At 40.3% G+C, this 24342-nt stretch overlaps 1 protein-coding gene and 1 long non-coding RNA gene across 2 annotated transcripts in view; both read right to left on the reverse strand.

Annotated features, from left to right (window-relative positions):
* Window positions 1-1983: 1983 nt before the first annotated feature.
* Window positions 1984-24342, reverse strand: part of LOC311095040 (GTPase IMAP family member 8-like) — a 37115-nt gene continuing 14756 nt past the window's right edge. The window contains exons 3-4 of the mRNA XM_084133330.1: window positions 14765-15409; window positions 1984-4961 (exon numbers count right to left, since the gene is read on the reverse strand). Of these exons, the coding sequence (XP_083989456.1) occupies window positions 4003-4961; window positions 14765-15409 (1604 nt within the window). The 3' untranslated portion in view covers window positions 1984-4002. The remainder of the gene's footprint in view (window positions 4962-14764; window positions 15410-24342) is intronic.
* Window positions 5198-7760, reverse strand: LOC311095227. The gene is made up of 2 exons (XR_014608798.1): window positions 6092-7760; window positions 5198-6018 (listed from the first exon to the last, which is right to left on the reverse strand). It is a non-coding gene; the product is annotated as an uncharacterized lncRNA (long non-coding RNA).

Consider the following 24342-nt stretch of genomic DNA (forward strand, 5'->3'; position numbering starts at 1 on the left):
AGTATACTACTGGTCAAACCTACATGTGACCAGTGCCTTAATACAGAAGTCTTCAACCCTGCTCCTGTCCTGCAAAGTTCATTTCCAACCTGCTTCAGCACAGTGGGCTCAGGACTCTGAAGACCTCTGCATTATATTGTCTATGAATTATATTGGCAGTGAGTTAAGTCTTGTAAAAGGAATAGTTCACCCAAAAATATATCCAATAATATTGATATCCACCCATTCAATATTTCTGAGTTTCTTTCTTCATCAAAACAGAAATTGTATTTCACACCTCCACCTTTAACATTGAAAGAGATTGTAGTCCATTGGTTTTTGACTGTCCAAAATGAATAAAAATAATCCACATGACTCCAGTCGACAAATAAGTCTTCTGAACCCAAACCATTGATCATTTTTAAAAACAAAACAAATCTTAGATACTTTTAACTACAAATCTTCATTTTCGTCCAGCTGTGCTGTACTTGTTCGTGAGAGGGATTTGCACAACTTGCGTTGGCAAAGGTCACGCGTGACATCATGTAGGTTAGATCGCAATTACAAGAGGAGCGCTGTACAGACGTTTAATGTTTTTTGCTCTTGATTTGTATTTGTATTATTATTGTTCAAAATTATACCTTCATGGGGGAGGGGGGTAAATTATTAGCAAATTTTAATCTTTAAGTTAACCATTTCTGGAGTACTGCACATTATTACAAACTGCTCTAAAACCACGAGTCATGAATGAACTCAAACCTGGTGGACGTGAAACAGTTTTCACTTTCAAACGTGCAATTGCATGTCTTTAATTAAACCGTCACTTTTTGAAGTTTAATAATCCAATTTCACTCTATATCGTGACTCCTGTCTTTCCGTCCATAAAATTAAGACTGTTTTTAAAACACCTTGGGGGTAAGAGGTGCTCATTCCTGTTCCTGGATATTTACCTTCCAGCAGAGTTTAGTCTGATCCAACAAAAGGCAGCTACAGGAATGAGCACCTCTTACCCAATGTGTTTTGCATGTGCTGTTGTGGTCAGCAAATGTGGAAAAACTAAATGGATTATTGAAAAATAGTCAGTGTAAAATATATTCTAATGTTAGACTGCTTTTTCAAATATGACCGGAGCAAATGAAAAAAGTATTTGTTCCTGTCCAGCCATGTTCTGTTTTTGATGGTATTACTTTTTTCATTTGCTCTGGTCATTGTTGGCTCTCTCCACTTTTACCTGCCATATCGCCACTGAATATGTTGGACTGCCCTTTTGGTTGAGACCTTCACTTCTACCTGGCTATTGTTTTGGACTTTCCCTCTGGCTGTGTTTTTTGGACTGACACCTCGTTGCCAACTCCTGCCCGCAACGTTTGTTATGATATTGTTGTATCAGTTTTATTGAAAATAAAATCAATTGTGGAAAGTATTGTTTAATCATTTTTTTTACTACTTTTATGTCATCATATTGCATTACTGTATTAAATTGTAAGTTTACAGTTAATTACTGACTACTAGTTGCATTACTTTTACAGCAGAAACACAATAAATTACTGTTCAGGTTACAGCTGATAACAATATTTATACAGTTATGCACTGTGAAATCATTAACTGTGAAATCACTGTACACAACTGTCATTTTACTGTAATTTACATTAATTACTGTGAAAGTAATGCAATTAGTAGCCAGTAATTTACTGTAAAATAAATTTTTACAGTAAATTACACAGCAGAATTTGTTTACAGTGTTGTGTTCATTTATTCTTACTCAAGTTTTGATTCAGCCACAGAAACTACAGAAACGCTCAAACATGTCAAACACAACTCAACATCACTCCCTTCTCACAGAAATGCATAATATATAACACTTATTTTCAACAATTACTGTCCTAAACCGGCACTATGCAGTGCATTCTGGGAAATAACCTAAACCTGACACAGAAAGTGTTCAAGCAAACTCTTGCAAAATATAAAATGGATTGAATGTAATAACATTTAATGCAGATCACAATAAAACAAAACAAAATAAATCAAGAACACTGTTGCTTTAGCTCACTTTATTTCAAGTGTAAAAAAGCATGTTTCTCAGATCTTCTGAATAAATGTATATATAATATATATAATATAATTTTATCATAATATATAAATAACTGTCCTCCTCCATTAACACCAGCGTCTGATCTGTTTCTGACACTTTATGAACCTGATTCTGTTATCAGAGATGACTGTGTCCAAATAATGTCCATATTACAAAAATATACACTTCAAGATAATACAAATCATGCAGTTAGCTAACATGTATCAGTTTAAACATGTGTAGCTGCTGTTTATAACATTAAGCAAGGATAATCATGTGCATTTGATCTGATATAACAGTATAAGGTTATGAGATGCATTATATAAATGCTAGGCTAAAGAGAAGCGTCTTTAATCTAGATTTAAACTGGGAGAGTGAATCTGAGCCCGTTGTTTTTACGGAAAAAAACTGGCAGCTGTGGTTACCAGAACAATACTGTAAAAAACACATCAAACCGTAAACATACTTACGGAGTTACATGTAAATTCAACATTTTAAACATGTATATTTAACATTGGATTTCAGTAATATGATATAATGTTATACGATCTATTGAAGTATTAATATCTGTTTTGTACCATAGTATTACACTTACAAACCAACAATCTCAGCAGTAATGAGAGTTACATGATTAATCAAAGCTCATCACAAGTAGTACTTCCACAAGAAAGTTAATATTAATATACAGAAGGTGCACAGTGTCATTCACACAAACATTAAACACCATAATGGTAACACACATGACATTTTAAAAATACAATAAACATTAATTTAACAACATTAAATTTAACATAAACCCCTAATGTACATAACTGATTATAAAAAAACTAAGAAAACTATGATGAAATATAGTTATTTCAACAAAAAATACGTCAAATGTGAAGTGTCACGCAGGGAATTGTGGGAATGTCAATTTACGATTTTTCACTGTAAATTATACAATGACTTGTTCGTTTTTACTTCCAAAAACTGTAAATTTAACGGTATTTTACAGTAAAATGACATTAAATGTACCATTAGATCTATCACAGTTATTTACCGTATATAGTACGGAAACTTTCTGTTAACCAATTAACAGTTTTTCACTGTAGCATTTTTACAGTCTTTTACTGTTAAAATCACGATCATTTTTTACAGTGTAGGTTCCAGGTGGGTAAATCCATTTTTCTTGACTGACGTTCATGTTCGCCAAACCAACACAAGTATGTAATTAGCTAGAACTATGCAGTCAGCGTTAACTTTGCTGAATACAACATATGTTTCTAGCAGCTAGCGATCAATCTCTATTGTAAATGATCAAGCAAATTCACAGTAGGGCGACAATTGTGTGAATGATTGTTTTCAGCCAATGTTTGTTATGAATTTGAATGTTCATTTATAAGCTATTGACAAATTTGACTAAATTTGTTTACGACGCCGCGGTTGTTTATGCTCACTGGGAAACGCAAAGCTAACGTTATCTTGCTATTATTGTGTCCTTGTATGGGAGCTATAATTATAACCACAACAATATTATCATTTTAAGATAATGTTTCTCTTTTTCTGCATTCTGTTCTGCAATATATAAAAGCATTTATCTAACTTGGCGACATTACACATTGAATGAAGTATCAGTAAAACTTAACTTTGTTTGTAGTGAGTAGTGACTACTTTGACTTTCCTTTATGCCGGAAGGGAGGGGAGGAGGGAGGAGGGAGGAGGGAGGAGATTGGATGAGGAGGAGGGAGGGTCTAGCTAGCCTCCGTTTTGTTTGACAGCAATTCGAACATCAACAAGAAGTTACGACTCCCGGCATCGCTTTGAGCACCTTTAACTTTTGACTATTTCACAGATGGTTTCAATAAATCAACAAGAAAAAAATAAATCAATGGTAAGAAATAAAAGTTTTGAGTTCAGTTGAAGGAGCATGTCTAGATGTCAAGTGCTCATTTATCTGGCCATTACTGAACATCTCACTGAATCACACACATCTTCTGTCTTGCTAGTTTATCTGTAGCTCTGACTGCAAGTCTTTCTGCCTTTCTATGACTACTCTCACCCTCCTTTATGGCTCTCTCTTTCTCTTCACGGGTCACTGTTATCTTACGTATTCTGGCAGCAGCAACTATGTAGACATCAAGAACATTTCTTAGAAATGAATCAGTAAAAGACAGCTTAGCTTCATGCCGTGACTCCTTGACTAAACTCCAGTATATGTTCTGCCATTCTGTTTCAGGAACCTCTTCATGCTCCTGTTTGTACAGCTTCACTTTCTCATCTAACTTCTGCTTCTGAATCTCCTGAATGTGTTTCTCTGTTTCCCCAAACATGTCATTGGTGAAGTGTGTTCCTCCATTCTCCTCTACCATCATCTCTATTTTACTGATCAGATCTCTGAACTGTGGGAAACTGGCAGACTTATTATCTAAACAGAAGAACCGGTTTCCACAACTCTCTACAAGTTCTTTAAGATCGTTGCCCTTACCGTCCTGTAGAAACTGATCAATGGTTTTGTTTTTCTCTAACTCATCTTTGTGAGTAAAGACGATTAAAGCGTATTTTTCCATCTGTTCTCCAAACACTTCTTTAAGCATCTTTATTGTGTTTTTCTCCATCTCAGTGAATCGATCCACTTTAATCACGATAATAAAAGCATGTGGTCCTGGAGAGGCGTATGTTATGCATTTCACTATTTCAGTTTTAACCTCCTCTTCACTGAGTTCTGTATCATAAAGTCCAGGAGTGTCGATCACTGAGATCTCTTTACCAAACCTCACTGTAGTTTCTGCCCGACACTGTTTCGTCACAGAGTCTGAACCGGCTGTAGATTTAAACATGTTTCTGCCGATGATGGTGTTTCCAGTGGCACTTTTCCCACATCCAGTTTTTCCCAGCAGAACCAGTCTGATCTGGTCTGAACTTCCTCCTGAAACTACAACACAACAATCACATCAATGTGGAATTTAATTAAATACAACCTTCTCTATCAGCTCTTCTCTTTTAAGATCAGTGATATTTACATATCAGGCATTAGCAGATGTTCTCAATTGCGTTATGAACTGCATTTTAAGTTGGTTTATAATTGTCCCTGGGGTGCACTTAAAATGCTAGTGTAGCGGGACCGTAAGAGGAGAAGACTACCTCTACATATGCACGACTGGACGTGGATACAAAAAAATACAAAAGCTTTATTTAAGTAACAATCTTAGAAGACAGCATTAAAAGACTGGGTCATCATTCATCACTCGACATTCACGGCTCTAATGAACCCACAAAGGAGACCGAGGCTTAACAATGGCAGGTACACTATTTAGTGAGCACAAGGCTCCTATAATCACTCTTACCACCCTGTGCACAGGTATCAACACACGCACTCCAATAAGCTCAAGCATGAACGCACAGCACTCTGTGACAAAACCTCCACACGTGAGGGCCTACTAGCGGCCTGCCCGGAAGCCTCGGCTCCTGTAATGAAGGCACAATTACCACAATAATCTCAAACAAAGGACACTTAATTTACAACAAAACAAATGATAAACATTTAAATTAATAAATCAGAAAATCATGAAACAATACTACAATGATGGAGATCAGGATTTGATATCAAAGCTAGGTGTATGTTCACCTCAATATCCTTCTCGCTGCACCCCTCAAGCAAAACAAAAACACACTACAAGACAACTTCACAAAAATAGTCAAATAAAGAACACAATTACACAAACATTCACAAAGGAATACACTAAAAAAAATTATAAAATAAATGTACAAAAAAAACACAACTTGCAAACACATTGAAGGACTAGTTAAAGAAAAAAAAGAAACAAAAACACAGCGATCACGAGAACCATGCTGGAGAGCATGCGTCACCCAAACACAGCCTAGATCGAGCGCGCACGTGTTGATAAAAGAAGTTCAGTTGTCACAGGAGAAATCCGGGATACAAAGCAGCAACGTCAATCAGCGTTTCCTTGCCGAACAGTCTATTCCTCCTAAAATTTAAACATTAATATATACTTGCAGTGTAAAAAATGAGCACTACAAAATAGTGATAGTTTCACGTACCTTCATTTCATAACTAGGCGCACATCCACGTCACGCACACACAGAAGGATACCACCGTGTCACAAAGCACAGGAATGCAGGCAGGGCATATGAATAGCCACCGCCAACGACGAACCATCAGCCATAATGCTATAAACCAAATGACTATTACATAAAGTCACAAATCTATGTGCTAACTAGTCAGCCAGACAACACATACCTCAAAGCAGACGGGATGAACAAACCGGAACGGGCGGTCCCCGGCAATGACGCACAGACGGTGACCACACACGGTGCATTCAAATCCCTTTTTTTTTATACACTCCCTCGCGGAACATAATTGGACACTAATTACCCACAAGCATTAAATTAATTTGTTAAAAAAAAGGAAACTCTGTACGTCCCACCACATCTACCCCCTGCTTTTGTATCGCCGACCCGACGATGAACTACTAAATGGCGACCATACTCAACCACAAGGCCTGAAAATAGCAACTACAGAGTTAAAAACAAAGTCCGTGGAGGGTCCAGCCCTCCCGGTGTAAGGAAGGTAAGGAGTGGTATGGTGATCAGCCATTACCCATCCTGTCCATCATACTTAAAATCTATCTACAGAGAACAGTTAATACGCATCACCGTGCTCAAATTGTTTACAGGGGACGATGAATTTGCTTCACTGCACCTAAATTCATCTGCAGAGAACAGTGGATAAACGTCACCGTACTCAAACCGCTTACAGGGAACGATGAATCTGCTTCACCGCACCTAAAATTCATCTACAGAGACAGTGGATAGGCGTCACCGTACTCAAATTGTTTACAGGAAACGATGAATCTGCTTCACCGCACCTAAAATTCATCTACAGAGACAGTGGATAGACGTCACCGTACTCAAATTGTTTACAGGGAACGATGAATCTGCTTCACCGCAGCTAAAATTTATCTACAGAGACAGTGGATAGGCGTCACCGTACTCAAATTGTTTACAGGGAACGATGAATCTGCTTCACCGCAGCTAAAATTGATCTACAGAGACAGTGGATAGGCGTCACCGTACTCAAATTGTTTACAGGGAACGATAAATCTGCTTCACCGCACCTAAAATTGATCTACAGAGACAGTGGATAGGCGTCACCGTACTCAAATTGTTTACAGGGAACGATAAATCTGCTTCACCGCACCTAAAATTGATCTACAGAGACAGTGGATAGGCGTCACCGTACTCAAATTGTTTACAGGGAACGATAAATCTGCTTCACCGCACCTAAAATTGATCTACAGAGACAGTGGATAGGCGTCACCGTACTCAAATTGTTTACAGGGAACGATAAATCTGCTTCACCGCACCTAAAATTCATCTACAGAGACAGTGGATAGGCGTCACCGTACTCAAATTGTTTACAGGGAACGATAAATCTGCTTCACCGCACCTAAAATTGATCTACAGAGACAGTGGATAGGCGTCACCGTACTCAAATTGTTTACAGGGAACGATAAATCTGCTTCACCGCACCTAAAATTGACGCTGCTGCTTTGTCTCCAACACTAGAGTAAAAAAAAAGAAAAAAAAAACACACAAAAAAAACCCCTAGTCCATTCGCAACATACAAATCACAGTCAATCATTCACCCAAGTCAATAAGCATCCACGTCTCGGCCCGACAAAGAATGTTACCCTGCCGACTACGCCAAATGTGGCATATGGGATACACTTAATAGGGCTTAAGCCCAGGCAGTTTGCAGACTACGCCACGATGGGACTTTCACCCAAAGAATTAACTAATTTGTTCAACCAAGGCACTCAAGTTCGTGGATGGATAGCCAGAGACAGTGGTCCAGTACAAAAATAGAATTTATTTTCACTTCGACAATGATTGAGATTTCACAACAAACATGCACTGTACACCAAATCAAATAACACATACACTCAATATACACTCCCTCGCGATGTGGTGGGACGTACAGAGTTTCCTTTTTTTTAACAAATTAATTTAATGCTTGTGGGTAATTAGTGTCCAATTATGTTCCGCGAGGGAGTGTATAAAAAAAAAGGGATTTGAATGCACCGTGTGTGGTCACCGTCTGTGCGTCATTGCCGGGGACCGCCCGTTCCGGTTTGTTCATCCCGTCTGCTTTGAGGTATGTGTTGTCTGGCTGACTAGTTAGCACATAGATTTGTGACTTTATGTAATAGTCATTTGGTTTATAGCATTATGGCTGATGGTTCGTCGTTGGCGGTGGCTATTCATATGCCCTGCCTGCATTCCTGTGCTTTGTGACACGGTGGTATCCTTCTGTGTGTGCGTGACGTGGATGTGCGCCTAGTTATGAAATGAAGGTACGTGAAACTATCACTATTTTGTAGTGCTCATTTTTTACACTGCAAGTATATATTAATGTTTAAATTTTAGGAGGAATAGACTGTTCGGCAAGGAAACGCTGATTGACGTTGCTGCTTTGTATCCCGGATTTCTCCTGTGACAACTGAACTTCTTTTATCAACACGTGCGCGCTCGATCTAGGCTGTGTTTGGGTGACGCATGCTCTCCAGCATGGTTCTCGTGATCGCTGTGTTTTTGTTTCTTTTTTTTCTTTAACTAGTCCTTCAATGTGTTTGCAAGTTGTGTTTTTTTGTGTTTATTTATTTTAACTCTTGTATGGAGGCCTTTTCTTGCTGTTGATATCCAAGAGGATTGGCCTAATTTTGATTTCTTTTGTTTGGGTTTTTTATGTGATCTGTTCATGTTTAATTGTTTATTTTTGATTTATTGTGTGACTGAGTCTCTGTTCATATTGCTGACCCCAGTATCACCTTGGGCCTTAGAACGGGTGGCTTATTAGACTTTGTGTATTGTAATTGTTTAATTTCTATGTGTCTGTTCATTGTCCAGGTGCTGAGAACTGCCAGTGGGAGCAGTGCCCCTTGCGGTGGCGGGTCCCTTGGTGTGCTGTGGCTGCGTGTTCACCAAGTGTGGTCATATCTCTTGCTGTGTGTATGAAATTTGACACGTGTGATTGGGGTGTTTTTCATGGATGCTCATTGCTCGAGCCACTAGCCTCCCACTGGTAAGATTCCGCCCTATTGCCCTCCTCCCTCGTATGTGTGTGTTGCGAATAGAGTATAGTGAGTGGAGTGAATATTGAGTGTATGTGTTATTTGATTTGGTGTACAGTGCATGTTTGTTGTGAAATCTCAATCATTGTCGAAGTGAAAATAAATTCTATTTTTGTACTGGACCACTGTCTCTGGCTATCCATCCACGAACTTGAGTGCCTTGGTTGAACAAATTAGTTAATTCTTTGGGTGAAAGTCCCATCGTGGCGTAGTCTGCAAACTGCCTGGGCTTAAGCCCTATTAAGTGTATCCCATATGCCACACTAGTATGATTTTTACATAAAAAATAATTTATAATTTAGTCATAATTTAGAAATAAATGGCATTTTTCATACCCTTATTTTAGCCTCTGATTTGAGCGCTCTGTTTTAAGGGGCGTGCGTGTCTGTGTGAGACTGTTATCGTCCACTGCTGTGATTGGCTGCTATGAGACTTCAGTGTAAACGCTTCCCTGCTACAATCATGACCAGAGATAGGTTCATGGCAATTAGCAGAACTGTTCACATGAGTAACCCAGAACATGAAGTTGTAAATGACCGGAAAAAGGGCACCCCTGAGTATGATCCTCTCCAGCGTCTCCAGCCTCTTTACACAACTATAAAGCATGCATGCAAGGCATTTTGGCAACCTAGAAAGCAAATTGCCATAGATGAAAGAATGGTGGCCACAAAAGCTAAAATTGGGCTCAGACAGTTAGGCCAAGCCAACTTGTAGGCAAAGCCAACTAAGTGGGGTGTGAAGCTGTTTGTGCTGGCTGACTCTAGCAATGGGTACACCTGCGATTTCTCCATTTACACTGGAAAGAGCCGATTCGTTTTAGGTCAGGGTCTCTTGTACGATGTTGTCAGCAGCCTCATGGATTCATCATTCTTGGGCAGAGGTTATCATTTATATGTCGCTAATTTCTATACAAGCCCAAAACTTTTTAGAGACTTGTATGCCAATGGTTTTGTTGCATGTGGTACATTCCGTGATTCACGCAGGAATACACCTAACACCAAGAACAATGCACTGACATCACGGAGCCCCAGGGGTTCAATCAGATGGATCAGACATCAGGAACTGTTGTTTGTGAAATGGATGGACACGAGAGAAGTGTCAGTTTGCTCTACTATACACCAAGCCTTTGATGGAGGCACTGTCACCAGAAACGTGCGCAGAAAGGAAACTGAGAGGTGGCAGAAAAAAGCATCACAGCACCTTGCTGTGTGCTAGACTACAACAAATACATGGGAGGGGTAGACCTTTCTGACCAGCTCCTCCAGTATTACTCTGTTCTTAAAAGGTCCAACAGGTGGTACAGGACACTGCTGTACCACTTCATTGACATAGCTGCAACCAACAGCTATGTTTTGTACAAAGAGATGTGTCGGACATCAGAGACTGTGCCCATGTCTCACAGCCAGTTCATGGAGGAGTTGTCTGCAGAGCTGTGTGGAGTCCCAAAAGGCAGTGATGTGCCACCCAGAGCGCCACAGTGCCTACCTGAGTCATTGGCCTGTGTGGAGGAAGAGGAAGAGGAAGAGGAGGAGGGAAGTTCCTCATTTGAGAGACTGAGGTCAGCAGACACAGCAACAAAGGGCCGGCGGTGCTGCGTGCTCTGCAAGAAGCACACTATTTGGAAGTGCACACGGTGTGATGTGGCCCTGTGTCTTGTCGCCCACAGAAACTGCTTCAGTCAGTGGCATAGGAGCAGGGGGTCACAAGGTGGCACATAAACCTTAGGACTGTCGTCACACAATCCAGTTTGGTTATTATATTATGTAACGTATATAGTTTGAGAAGATTGTTTGAATCATTTGCACTGTTTATTTATCTATTTGTATTTAGTTTGTGAAGATTATTTGCACTATTTGTTCACTAGCACTCAGTATATTACCCTCAATGAACCATTTCTTCATTTGCACTGTTTATTTATCTATTTGTATTTAGTTTGTGAAGATTATTTGAACCATTTGTTAATTTACACTCTGTATAATTCTCTGTATAATTACCCTCAATGAACCATTTATTCATTTGCACTGTTTATTTCTTTTTGTATTTAGTTTGTGAAGATTATTTGAACCATTTGTTCATTTACACTCTGTACATTGTATTGTTAGTATTTATATTGCACAGTTGTCACTACTGGATGACACGCAACGTTGGCACAATGCCCCCACTGAATGAAGTCGGACCGTAACCCCTCCGGCACAAATAATCGATTTGGTGGGCCACCGGGCGGAGGCGTTACACCTTCTAAGGCCATTCTGACCCTTGATTCGACCTCCCATGTAAGAGTGGAGACCACTAATGTCTTGGGTAAAATACACTCGGGAGTAGACGGGCATTCGGAAGGATCCAAAATATGCGACAAAGAATCGGGTTTGACATTTTTGGAACCCGGGCGAGAAAGAAAAATCAAATCGTCCGAAAAAAGTGCCCACCGAGCCTGCCTGGAGATCAATCTTTTAGCAGACCTGATATATTCTAGGTTCTTAGGATCAGTCCAAACGATAAAAGGTACCCCCGAACCTTCTAACCAATGACGCCATTCTTCCAACGCTAACTTGACTGCCAAGAATTCTCTGTTACCAATGTCATAATTACGTTCGGCAGGTGATAAACGATAGGACAAAAACGCGCAGGGGTGCATCTTGTTGTCTGTGGAAAAACACTGAGACAGAACTCCTCCTACCCCCACCTCTGACGCATCGACCTCCACCACGAACTGACGTGAGGGATCAGGGGCTATAAGAATGGGGGCCGAAACGAAGCGGCTCTTAAGTTTGGCAAATACAGCCTCAGCTGTATCGGACCAGGGGGAGGTCAAGCCGGTCAGAGGCACGGCTAGTTGGCTGAAGTTGCGAATAAAACGCTGGTAAAAATTGGCGAACCCCAGAAACCTCTGTAGGGCCTTACAGGAATCTGGACTTGGCCAATCTATCACAGCCTTAACCTTGTCAGGATCCATACGTACTCCCTCAGATGAGACGACGTATCCTAGAAAAGAAAAAGACTGTGCATGAAAAAGGCATTTCTCCGCCTTGACAAAAAGTCCATTCTCTAGCAGCCTCTGAAGCACTCGTCTGCCTTGCTGAACGTGTACCTGGAGAGAAGATGTAAAAATCAATATGTCATCCAGGTAGACATATATGAACTGATCTACCATATCTCTCAGCACGTCATTCACGAGTGCCTGGAAAACCGCCGGGGAGTTGGACAGCCTGAAAGGCATGACCAAGTATTCGAAGTGTCCCCTGGGGGTGTTAAAGGCGGTTTTCCATTCATTCCCCGTCCTGATGCGGACCAAATTATAGGCGTTATGTAAATCCAATTTTGTGAAAACGGATGTTCCCTGCAAACTCTCGAAAGCTGAAGACATCAACGGCAAAGGATAGGTATTCTTTACCGTGATGTTGTTCAGCCTTCGGTAATCAATACAACGTCGCAAGGAACCATCCTTCTTCCCCACAAAAAAGAACCCCACCCCCGCAGGAGAAGAGGAAGGCCGGATGAACCCCACTGCCAGAGAATCAGAAATGTATTTCTCCATGGCCTCCCTCTCAGGAACAGAAAGAGAGTAAAGTTTGCCTTTAGGTAGAGACTTATCTGGCAGTAAATCTATAGCACAGTCATAGGGACGATGCGGAGAAGAGAAGCAGCACAGGACTTACCGAACACTTCCTTCAGATCAAGGTACTCCATGGGCACGTTTGATAAATCCGCTGCCTTCTCCTGAAACACAGAACCAGACACAGACGGACAAGCAGACACAAGACAAGACTCATAACACTGAGTGCTCCATTCGGAGATGGAGTGCTGACGCCAATCCACCCTGGGGTTGTGTTGATTGAGCCAGGGGTGACCAAGAACTATGGGTGCCAGAGGGGAGTCCATGAGGAAAACGTGATGATCTCTGTGTGGTTGCCTGACGTGATAAGGGTTATGGGACCGGTGGTAAGGGAAATACTGGGGAGTTCCTGTCCATTGAGAGCATTAATGGAGATCTGACTGGTGAGTGGTGTGATGGGGAGATGAAACTTGTGAGTGAAGTGAATGTCCATGAAATTACCTTCGGCTCCGGAGTCCAGTAAGGCTTGGCAGGTGTGTGTGTGGTTGGCCCATCTCAGTCTTACCGGAAGGAGAGTGGATGGTGAGGACTTCTCGGCGGAGATCCCACCCGATAGTAGCCTCTTCATTACTACCGGGCCTGCTCTTTTATCGGACAAGAATGTATGAAATGGCCCGTTCCTCTTGGTTTTCCCATACCGCCGTCCCCCATAGTGCCGCTCGACCTGTGAGAAGGGTGAGTACAAACGCCACCTTGGATTCCTCTCTCTCAAAGGTTCTGGGCTGTAGGGAGAAGTGCATAGAACACCTGGTATGAAAGGCTCTGCAAAAATTTGGCTCACCAGCATAGCTCTCAGGAATGGGTAGGCATGGCTCAGGTTGATTACTCGGCTCTGGTGGTGTGGGGGGAACTGGCGGTGTGGGCGGCGCAGTGGGATTTCTCTGGAGTTCGAACTGTTGGGAGAGCTCGGACACCTGCGTCACAAGCGTTTGCACAGCGCCCAGTGCTAGTGATACTCTCCTGCTGCTGATCCATACGAGAGATACTGTGGTTGATGAACTCAGTCAGTGAAGCGGAACTTGCTGCATCCATAACGTTGGTCAGATCGTTCTGTTATGTGAAGTATACGAGGATGCAAGTTGCAAGTAAAAGATCTCTTTATTGGGAATGACAACAATAATTCCAACACGCTGCAGACAGCAGGAGAGTGGTGACGCAGGGACTTCGATAGGTAACCCGGAATGGTGAGTGATGATCAGAGTGAAGAATTCCCCGGAGTGATGAGCGATGATCAAAGTGTAGAGGCCACAACGAGACTGGAAACAGGAATCAGCACAACACGATGAACTCAAAATGGGAAAAGAGAACACACGAGGAAAACAGGAACAGGAACGACACGGGGAAGCTCCAAAAACGATCTGACAAACACAAGACGAAAGACAAGGCATTAAATAGGCTGGCTGATGGAATGCAGCTGGCGCTGATGAGAGAATCAGATAATCAGCGGTAATGCCCACACGAAACAATCAGTACGCACACACACACACACAAGACGAGAGAGAGAGACAGCAGATCTAACAACCGTGACAGGTATACTATAGAACATACTGTATGCTGCGTTCACGTCACTTGTAATTATTACTGTAATTACAAGATGACAACACGTGAGGTTCTACTTGGAGCTGTTCACATTCTCAGACTCAGCATTATGTGTTTCTATATTAAAGCCAGAATCAGTGTAATTTGAGTAACCAGTAGCTAAAACAACATTTCTTAAGGGATTTTTTATTCACCCAGTAGATGCATAAGATTTCCTGAAATTCTCAGGATTCTTCCTGAAAGTCTCAGATTTTTTTCATAATAATGTAATACTTTATAATAAAACTTTAGACTTTTGTGGCCTGTGCTACAAATTTTCAGCCTCTGCAGAACCAGTGCTATGTGCAAAAACCAGTTCACGTATACAGCCCAGTGTGGCCTAGCTCATCATGAGTTATTGAAATAATTCACACCAACGGAAAAACTTACAATATATTTCAATGTCCTTGCTGCTCCTCTTCATCTGTTTCATGATATATTTCCCATCATTCTTCATCATCATTCCTTCAATCTTCTTCAGTAGTTCTCGTATCTGACAGTCAGTTTCTCTCTTGTTGTTGAAACAGTGAAAGTTTCCTCCACATTCAGTCACCAGTCGCTGGAGATCCTCATGATCTAGTAGATATTCATCAATGGTCTGCGGTTCATCCAGTTCCTCCAGTTCATCTCCATGTGTGAACAGAATCATGATGTACTTCTGAACTTCAGGACATAATAAACCTTTAATATAATACAGGATCTCTTCCTCGTTTTCCACAGGTTCCTCTAGAGGAACGGTGAGCAGAACCGCATTGAGTCCTGATGAACATCGAGAGATCAGCTGATCTGAAATCATCTCCAGCTTCTCTTTATTCAGATCTGGATCCAGTAGATCTGGAGAATCAATCACACACACCTGCTTCTCTCCGATCTGAGTTTCTTCATCACACACTTCAGCTTCATGCTGCTTCTTATGTTTGTGGATTTTAAACCTCTTTTCTCCCAGTATAGTGTTTCCTGATGAGCTTTTCCCAGAGCCGTTTCTCCCCATCAGAAGAACCCGGATCACTGGATCATCTGCACCAGCCGACATCTCTGAAGGAGACAGAAAATATGGAGTCTGACTGTACATATAATGTCAAGTCTATTGTCAATGTATGATTTTTATGGCCCAAAATGACTGAAATTGCTGTGGATTGTTGTTGTTGTTAATGTTTTGCAGTGAAGACCCACCAATGATCATAATTTATCTGTGTGATTAATGTTACTGTTAGTGAGAGTATCATTAGCTGTGAATATACACAGCAAAACAGTGTTAAATTAACTCTCCTGGGAGTGTATTGGAGACCACACTCTTGAGCAGGGGTCTCCAAACTCGGTCCTCGAGGGCCTCTGTCCTGCAGAGTTTAGATCTAACCCTGATACACTCTCCTGCCTGTAGCTTTCTAGTAATCCTGAAGACATTGATAAGCTGGTTCAGGTGTGTTTGATTAGGGTCCCAGATAGATAGCAATCATCGAAACAATGATAAATCAATGTTAATGTGTCAATGTTAACTGCATTGAATCAACATCACTTTTGCACCTGTGATTAATATTGAACATTTTCAAAAATTTAATTAAAACAAAAACAAAATCAATGTTTCATTAAATCAATGTTACAAGGTTTAGATGTTGATGGTTTATGGAAAATGTGTAGTCACCATTATGGCGTTTACATTACATTACATCAGTGTTTACATTAGTTGGTCAGTTTGACTCTTAGCTTTTTATATGAGTTTGTGGTCTTTGTAACAGTGTTTACCAAAACACACAATTTGTTGCAAAGAAAGCTGGAAACAAAGATGATCAGGTGATATAGTTTTCAACCACATAAAGTAGAATAATTCACCAATCGTATCCCTGACCAAATTTTTTTGATGTTGTTGTTGTTGTTGTTGTTAATAGATTTTATACCATGGTCTGGGTGAATACTCGATTCTGATTGGCTGCAGGGTGTCCGTTAAAAAGTGATAATGGACACCTAGGAAAGGCGTCCCGTCAATTTGCCTGATGACTGTGGCCACATCGTGGCCACGTTGGTTGGCAACGCCTGTATACGGGAGATATTAAATAGTGCGCTCGACTTAATAAATAAAAACCCTCACGATTTTTACTCTAAAACACATTAAAGTATTATTAATTGATTAAATATTTCTTTCTTTCGTAAGTAACCATGGTATAAGCGGGTTAATGCCCTTCGAGCAGTGCTCGAAGTGGGGCGGTACTCACCGGTACGCAGTACCGGCACTTCTACATTTTACTCTTAAACGTACCTGAACCTTTTCTTGCATACCACTACTTCTCATATTTAGCCGGTACTCTACCACTGACAGAAAAAGCATCAGCGTCACGCCCGTTTCACACATACTCCTTTTGCAGTGTGTATGGGGTGCGTATTTTTTTCCGCACCCATGTTAAAAGGTTAAAGCTTTTAACATGGGTGAGCAAAGAGGACATGGAGGACATGGAGGACATGGGTGAGCAAAGAGGACATGGAGACCGACAGACTAGACAGAGCAGGTTAGTTATGATATAAAAAAAATCTCAGCTCTCAGATTCTGTCAATTTTATTACGAAATTCAAACAATAAATACCGTTTTGGCGTTTGTAAATGTGACGCGACAGATCCCTATAGCGCACGTGACCCAATCATCTCTAGCTAGTAGCCTAAATAAACATGAATGAACAATGTTGAAAGAAACAGTACAACCGAAATGTATATTCATCATACATAATATCGATCAATCAGTGATTTTCAACCGTGGAAAGGGTCAATAAAACAGCTGGAGAACAATTATGTCATATAACATTTACCTCAGGAAAGCCATTTAATGACCATAATATAATCTATAGCACGTTAGTTGGCTAGAAAAAAAGAGCTATAGAGAGTATTTTGCTAAATATTATTATATTTTTACTTATATCATTAAATAAAGTTGTTATTAAAATAAAAAAAGCATTATATTTAATTTGAGTTATTTTTAACCTTAAATAATACTACCAGCTGATAGGGCTCTCTGTATGTTTACAGCATTAGATGAGATTTTTTTTTTTTTCTTGAGAAAAATAAAGGCCTACCTAATATTTATCCAAATGAGTCAATATTAAATCAAATCACAAGAATTTAATTGAAATCGTGAAATTTGTTTCAAGCAATAATAAAAAATAAAAAAACGTAGCTTACCAGAAATTGTACCATATAAACATTGTAACATGTTGTCACTAAACCTAATAAAATTCAGTTTAGTTAGAGATTTTTTTTTTTTGCAAGATTTTTATTTATTTATATTTGTTTAAATACATTTATGTTTTTAATAAATAACAATAAATTGTTGTTGTACCAGCAACATCTCCGAGTTTTGTTTTTCACTGTAGAAATTTCAAATGTCATGATTTGCCAATGCAAGAGAGTACCGGCACCTTTTTTTCCCCACTTCAAGCACTGCCTTCGAGGTGTCCATTATCAGGCTTTAATGGACTTCGGACTCCGCTGCGCGTCGGACGGTTCACGCCTCGCCATCGTCCATTAAAACCTGATAATGGACACCTCGTCAGGCATTAACCCTTACATAATTACCAGCAATACTTTCTTGCCACAGATCAGATATTCTGAATTTTGATTGTAAAATACATTAGCGTGACATGCTTCATACCGCAATGCATGCTGGGAGCCACCATAGTATAAAACCAGCATGCATGAAGCATGTCATTATTGTTGAGATTCATATGCTGATTATTGATGTCTGTGTGTGTGTCAAAATTTTTAAACAAATCCTACAATGAACTTAAAAATCTAAATTCAGAATGTCTGATCTGTTGCAAGAATGTATTTTCAGTGAATATAATCTATTAAAGGGGTGGTTGATTATGATTTGACTTTTCTAACTTTAGTTAGTGTGTAATGTTGCTGTTTGAGCATAAACAACATCTGCAAAGTTACAACGCTCAAAGTTCAAAGCAAAGGGAGATTTTTTCTTTTAAATAAATTGCTTTTTAAGGACTACAACAAACGGCTGGTAGAGACTACAGCACATTCCTCCCGGACATCACCAACCCTAAAATTTACATAAACCCCGCCCCCGGAACACGATTTATAGATTATCATGGCAGAATATGCTAATCAATTACTAGAAGATAACTACAAATAAGCTACATAGATTCATCAACTAACCATTCAGAAATGTCCTGTTGCTTCTACATGTTGTCTCTTCTTCTTGAGTCTCTCCATCATTGTCTGACTCCAGTTTGAACATAAAAGGCTAAAAGTTTTTGAAATGTTCAGGAAGCACTCACTTCCTGTTGGCTGAGCGTACTGCGCAGACTCAAACAGAGCTTGACGACGTAGATGTGAGGTGAGCAACCTGTCTGTCTTCTAGTAGCTGTGCCAAGAGAAATCTGAATCATTCCCTTCCGAATCTTGCAGAGACGGAGAGTGTGAGTAGGAGCTGTCCATGAGCTAGGAGCAGAGCAACTTTATGACTCTCTATGGGCTTCTCCCTCGACTTTATCGGACTTTATGCCTCCACGTCCCCCCGATTGACTGCGAGCTTCTCTTCCTGTCTCTACGGTAATTTCCAGAGAGTCGTGTGGTTATGACGCAATCGTTAGCCTATTTTCACAAAAACTGCTTCTACGGTAGCCTGACTACGTCAGACTTCGTACTTCCACTCAATTTCATTTCGCTTCTGTACTCAGTCTGAGATAGCTTCATAGCTTTCCGTTTTCCTCCGGCCTGAAAACAGCCGGGCCAATCAACGAACAGAGGGCGGGCTGAGAGCCGTGACGTAGACGCTGATTGTACCGTGGATGCGTAGATTTACTTCACATAATCTGCAAAAGTCGTTCACAGCCATGTTCACTCCGGTATTTCGCTCGATGGTTTTGTTTTCGCATCATACATGTGTTTACAGTGGAAGTTAGATGCGGCTGAGCATGCGCATAACACACGCCTTAACCAAACGTTATGTGATTGGCTTACGGGTAACCAATGATTTTAAACTTCAGACAAGCGACCCCCCGCGAGAGAGAAAACACTTCTCTATTATGCCATGCCAGACTCTGTCTACGAAGCAAAGCGAAGTAGCAGAGTTTGGTATTACCAGGCTACTTCTACGGGGCCATAACGTAAGATACAAGGTAATGGAGCCTTTTATACATTGCCGTGTTCCTTTAGAAATAAATAATGGACAAATAGTGTCTTTAACCCTCTGGGGACCAAAAACGCACTCGCGCTTTTTGCTCGTTTTTTTTTTTAGCAATGTAAATTAAGTTCATAATGCTCTGTTAATTTTGAACTTTCATTTTCGTGTTATACATCAATCCTATTCAGTTTCTATTTTTTTTCTGTGTACTCACAATAAAAATAAAGTGTTTTGCTTTTTGCCAAATAAAGAAAAATTAACATGATGCCAGTTCTGCACTATCTCTGTCCGTGAACTACAAATTGAAACGCGTTCGAAAATGATCTGTAACTCCGCGAAAATTCAGTCAAACAGGCAAACAGACCCACGGGCATCAAGCTTGAGATCGCATCTTTTAAATGAAGTAATTTATATAAAAAACAAATATTGTCAGCTTCTGTACTCTGTATGAAAAGAGAGTGATTCCAGTCGAGCTCATTATGAGCTCATTCACTTTAATTCGTTCACGCTTACTCACGGAGCGCGCTATTCACAAGATAATGTGTTAAGCCGTCTATGCAAAACAGGTAAATGCCCCCAAGCAAATGCATTAAACGCTTCAAGTTTCATCATTCAGTCACCTGTGCGTTGGGAAGATGGCACGATACACCGGTGCAGAAGCCCTTCAGCTCGTCCTGGATACTAGCGACGAAGAGTCCACATTTTCATCAGAAGAAGAGCGCGACTACTCTGATGACGACCGTTTGTATTTTGAAGAGCGACTTGATCCAGCCGTGGATAGAATTTCGGATGAGTAAGTATTTAGTCTTACTTGCATTAGTTGACAAGCTATTCAATATAAACATGAAGCTTACATATTATACTGGGTGGACTATTTTCCACTTGCCATCCAGGGTATTGACATTTGATATCTACCTATAGCCTATTCAACACGATCTAATAAAAGTGCATATCTATACCATGAATTTAATATCTCGTACCATATCAAAAATTTTTTAGTGCATATGCTACGCACTGTAAACCCCTTGGTTAGGACATTTGTATTTGTATGTGTAAATTATATGTTTAGATCATTATGTATGAAAGCTAAAATTTAGAAATTATTTTAGAAAATAGGCCTAGGTGTTTAGATTATATTTTGACTAGTTTAAATGCTGCCTCATTATCATTAACGATGCATGCTCGCAAATATCAGTTGTAAATGTGTGTAAATGTGCTGAAATGTGTAAATATACCCAGTTAATGAAGTGCGCAAATGTTTGCGGTGTGCCTCTCCGGTAATGGCCCATTGACACGCATATAGACAAGGCAAGGCAAGGCAAGTTTATTTATATAGCACATTTCATACACAATGGCAAATCAAAGTGCTTTACATAGAAGAAATTAAAATAATAACAAGAAATAAGAATAATTAAAACAGTTAAGAAGAATAAAAAAAAATATATATATATACAGTACAGTACAAACAGTCAGACGAACATTGGCACAGTGCTCATTCAGTAAATGCATAGCTAAACAGAAGTGTTTTGAGTCTGGATTTGAAAGTGTCTACTGTAGGAGCACATCTGATCTCCTCTGGAAGCTGGTTCCAGCATAATAGCTAAAAGCAGACTCGCCATGCTTTGAGTGAACCCTTGGTATTTCTAGCTGATATGATCCTAATGATCTGAGTGATCTGCTGGGTTTATATTCAGTGAGCATATCTGCAATGTATTTAGGTCCTAGGCCATTGAATGATTTATATACCAGTAATAACACTTTAAAATCAATCCTAAATTTAACTGGGAGCCAGTGTAAAGACCTGAGGACTGGTGTGATATGTTCATATTTTCTGGTTCTGCTCAGAATCCTGGCGGCAGCGTTCTGTATGAGCTGCAACTGTCTTATGGTCTTTTTGGGAAGGCCAGTGAGGAGTCCATTACAGTAATCCACCCTGCTGGTGATGAAAGCATGAACAAGTTTCTCTAAGTCTTGTCTGGAAACAAAGCATCTAATTCTTGCAATATTTTTCAGATGATAGTATGCTGATTTAGTTATTGCTTTGACATGACTACTGAAACTAAGGTCTGACTCTAGTGTCACACCAAGATTCCTGACTTGATGTTTAGTTGTTTGACCCCTAGAGTGAAGGTATGCGTTCACCTTGAGAACTTCATCTTTGTTTCCAAATGCAATGACTTCAGTTTTGTCTTTGTTTAACTGAAGAAAGTTTTGACACATCCAACTGTTGACTTCATCAATGCATTGGCACAGGGAGTCAATGGGGCTATAATCGTTAGGCGATAGGGCTAAGTAAATCTGTGTGTCGTCTGCATAGCTGTGGTAAGCAATTTGGTTCTTTCTCATTATTTGGCTCATTGGGAGCATATACAGGTTGAACAGGAGTGGCGCAAAAATTGAGCCTTGAGGGACTCCGCATGTCATGGATGTCCACTCAGACTTATGATCTCCTATACTCACATAATAACCTCTCCCATCTAAGTATGACCTGAACCATTTTAGGACTATCCCAGAAAGCCCCACCCAGTTTTCCAGCCTGTCAAGAAGTATGTTATGATCGACAGTGTCAAATGCAGCACTGAGGTCGAGTAGTACCAGCACTGATAATTTGCCTGAATCAGTATTTAAGCGAATATCGTTTATTATCTTTATGAGCGCTGTCTCTGTGCTGTGGTGCGGTCAGAAACCAGATTGAAAATTGTCAAAGTATCCATTCGAGCATAAGAATTTGTTCAGCTGATTGAAGACAACTTTTTCAATGATCTTGCCTATGAAAGGAAGATTTGAGATCGGCCTATAGTTGCTTAATATGGTCTTATCCAGATTGTTCTTTTTCACGAGGGGCTTGATAACTGCAGTTTTCAGGGAGTTTGGAAAACTCCCAGAGAGAAGTGAGGCATTTACCACTTCTAGAAGATCTGCTTCTAAACTGTTTAACACACTTTTGAAAAAAGATGTGGGAAGTGTGTCAAGAGCACAGGTTGATGTTTTAAGGTGCTGTATGGTTTCTTCCAAAATTTTGCCATCAATTTCTTTGAAATCAGACATAGTAACTACTTTCTCGGGTGGTTTGATCTGTCTAACCCCAGGGCAACTCAAGGATGTGCTGATCACCTTTCTGATATTATTGATTTTCTCAGAGAAGAAAGAAGCAAACTCACTGCACTTGTTGTCTGAGAGCATTTCACTGGGAATCTGGCTTGGGGGGTTTGTCAGTCTCTCTACAGTAGCAAAAAGAGTGCGTGTGTTGTTTAAATGACTGTTTATAATATTTGAGAAGAAAGTCTGTCTAGCTTTGCCTAGTTCCATATTGAAAGCATGTAGGCTGTCTTTGTAGATGTTATAATGGACTACAAGTTTTGTCTTCCGCCACATGCGCTCTACTTTTCTGCAATGTCTTTTCATATTTTGCACTGCTGTTGAGTTTCTCCAAGGTGCTTTTTGTCTGCCACTCTTCTTCCTGACATTAACAGGAGCAATATCATCAATTACACTTTTAACTTTTGAGTTAAAAGAATCAAGGAGAAAATCAACAGAGTCAGCAGATATACGTGGTGTTAAGGATATAGCCTTCATAAATAGTACACTAGTGTTCTCATTTAAGCATCTCTTCTTGACAGACACAGATCTAGCTTCAGTGGCAGGAGAGATCAATATATCAAAGAAAATACAGAAATTATCAGACAGTGCTACATCCTTAATAACAATCGATGAAATGTTTAGACCCTTACTGATAAGTAAATCTAGAGTGTGTCCACGATTGTGTGTGGGTCCATTTATATGCTGAGTCAGATCAAAAGTTTTTAAAACACTTTTGATTTCTTTCGCCATATTATTCTCTGCACTATCTATGTGGATGTTACAATCTCCAGCAATGGCAAAACAGTCAAACTCTGATGTAATTGTTGATAACAGTTCTGTAAAGTCCTCAGCAAAGGCTGGAGAGTATTTTGGAGGCCTGTAAATAATGACAAATAAAATGCGTGGAGCACCTTTTAACACAATACCCAGATATTTGAAAGAAGGGTAATTCCCAAATGATATTTGCTTACATTGATAGATATCTTTAAAAAGAGCAGCTAGACCCCCACCTTCTGCAGACACTCATAAAAGTAAAGTTATCTTTAAATAAGTAAATCCTCCTTCATTGAGGATTGTTGCACTGCAGCTGTCTTCTAGCCAGGTTTCATTCAGAAGCATAAAATCCAGATTGTTTGTGGTTATTAAGTCGTTGACAAGAAGTGATTTATTTTTAAGTGAGCGGATGTTAAAGAGTGCTAACTTAACAGTCTTACTTTTCCCCACAGCAATATTAGTTTGACGTGTAATAGGCACCAGATTAGTTAGGTTTGCTGTACGGCTATTGAAGGCCTTAGACTTTCTATCTTGTAATAGAACAGCAATAGAGAAAGATACAGGCACACTGGGTTCCCGTTTGTTCTGTAAACGTTTGAGAAAGTTACTGTTATCAAAACGGGGACCCGACACATATCACTGAGAGCTGGTATCAGTTGTTTTTGGTTCACCTCGAGCAGATGGAGGAGGGTGTGGGCCCTGGCGTTGTGGCAGAGGCCGAAGAGCTCTCACAGGAGGGGGAGGGCGAGCTGGACCCGCAGGCTTTGCTGCAGGCTTTGATGCGGGTGGTAATGGTGCCTGTCTTTTTTTGGTTGGTATCTGGGGGCTTGCAGCAAAAGAGTGGGATAGTCTGGTTCCAGCATACACCAGTTCTTCCATTTTCTGTGAGAAGCACAGAAGTGGAGTTGCTGGAGAGAGAGATAACGTGTCTGGTGAAAGGGGCTGTTGCTCTGGTGTTTTGGGAGGCTGTGATATGCTGTCCTGGCTTCCC

The sequence above is a fragment of the Abramis brama genome, assembly GCF_963993115.1.
Source record: "Abramis brama genome assembly, chromosome: 1".
Classification (NCBI taxonomy): Eukaryota; Metazoa; Chordata; class Actinopteri; order Cypriniformes; family Leuciscidae; genus Abramis; species Abramis brama.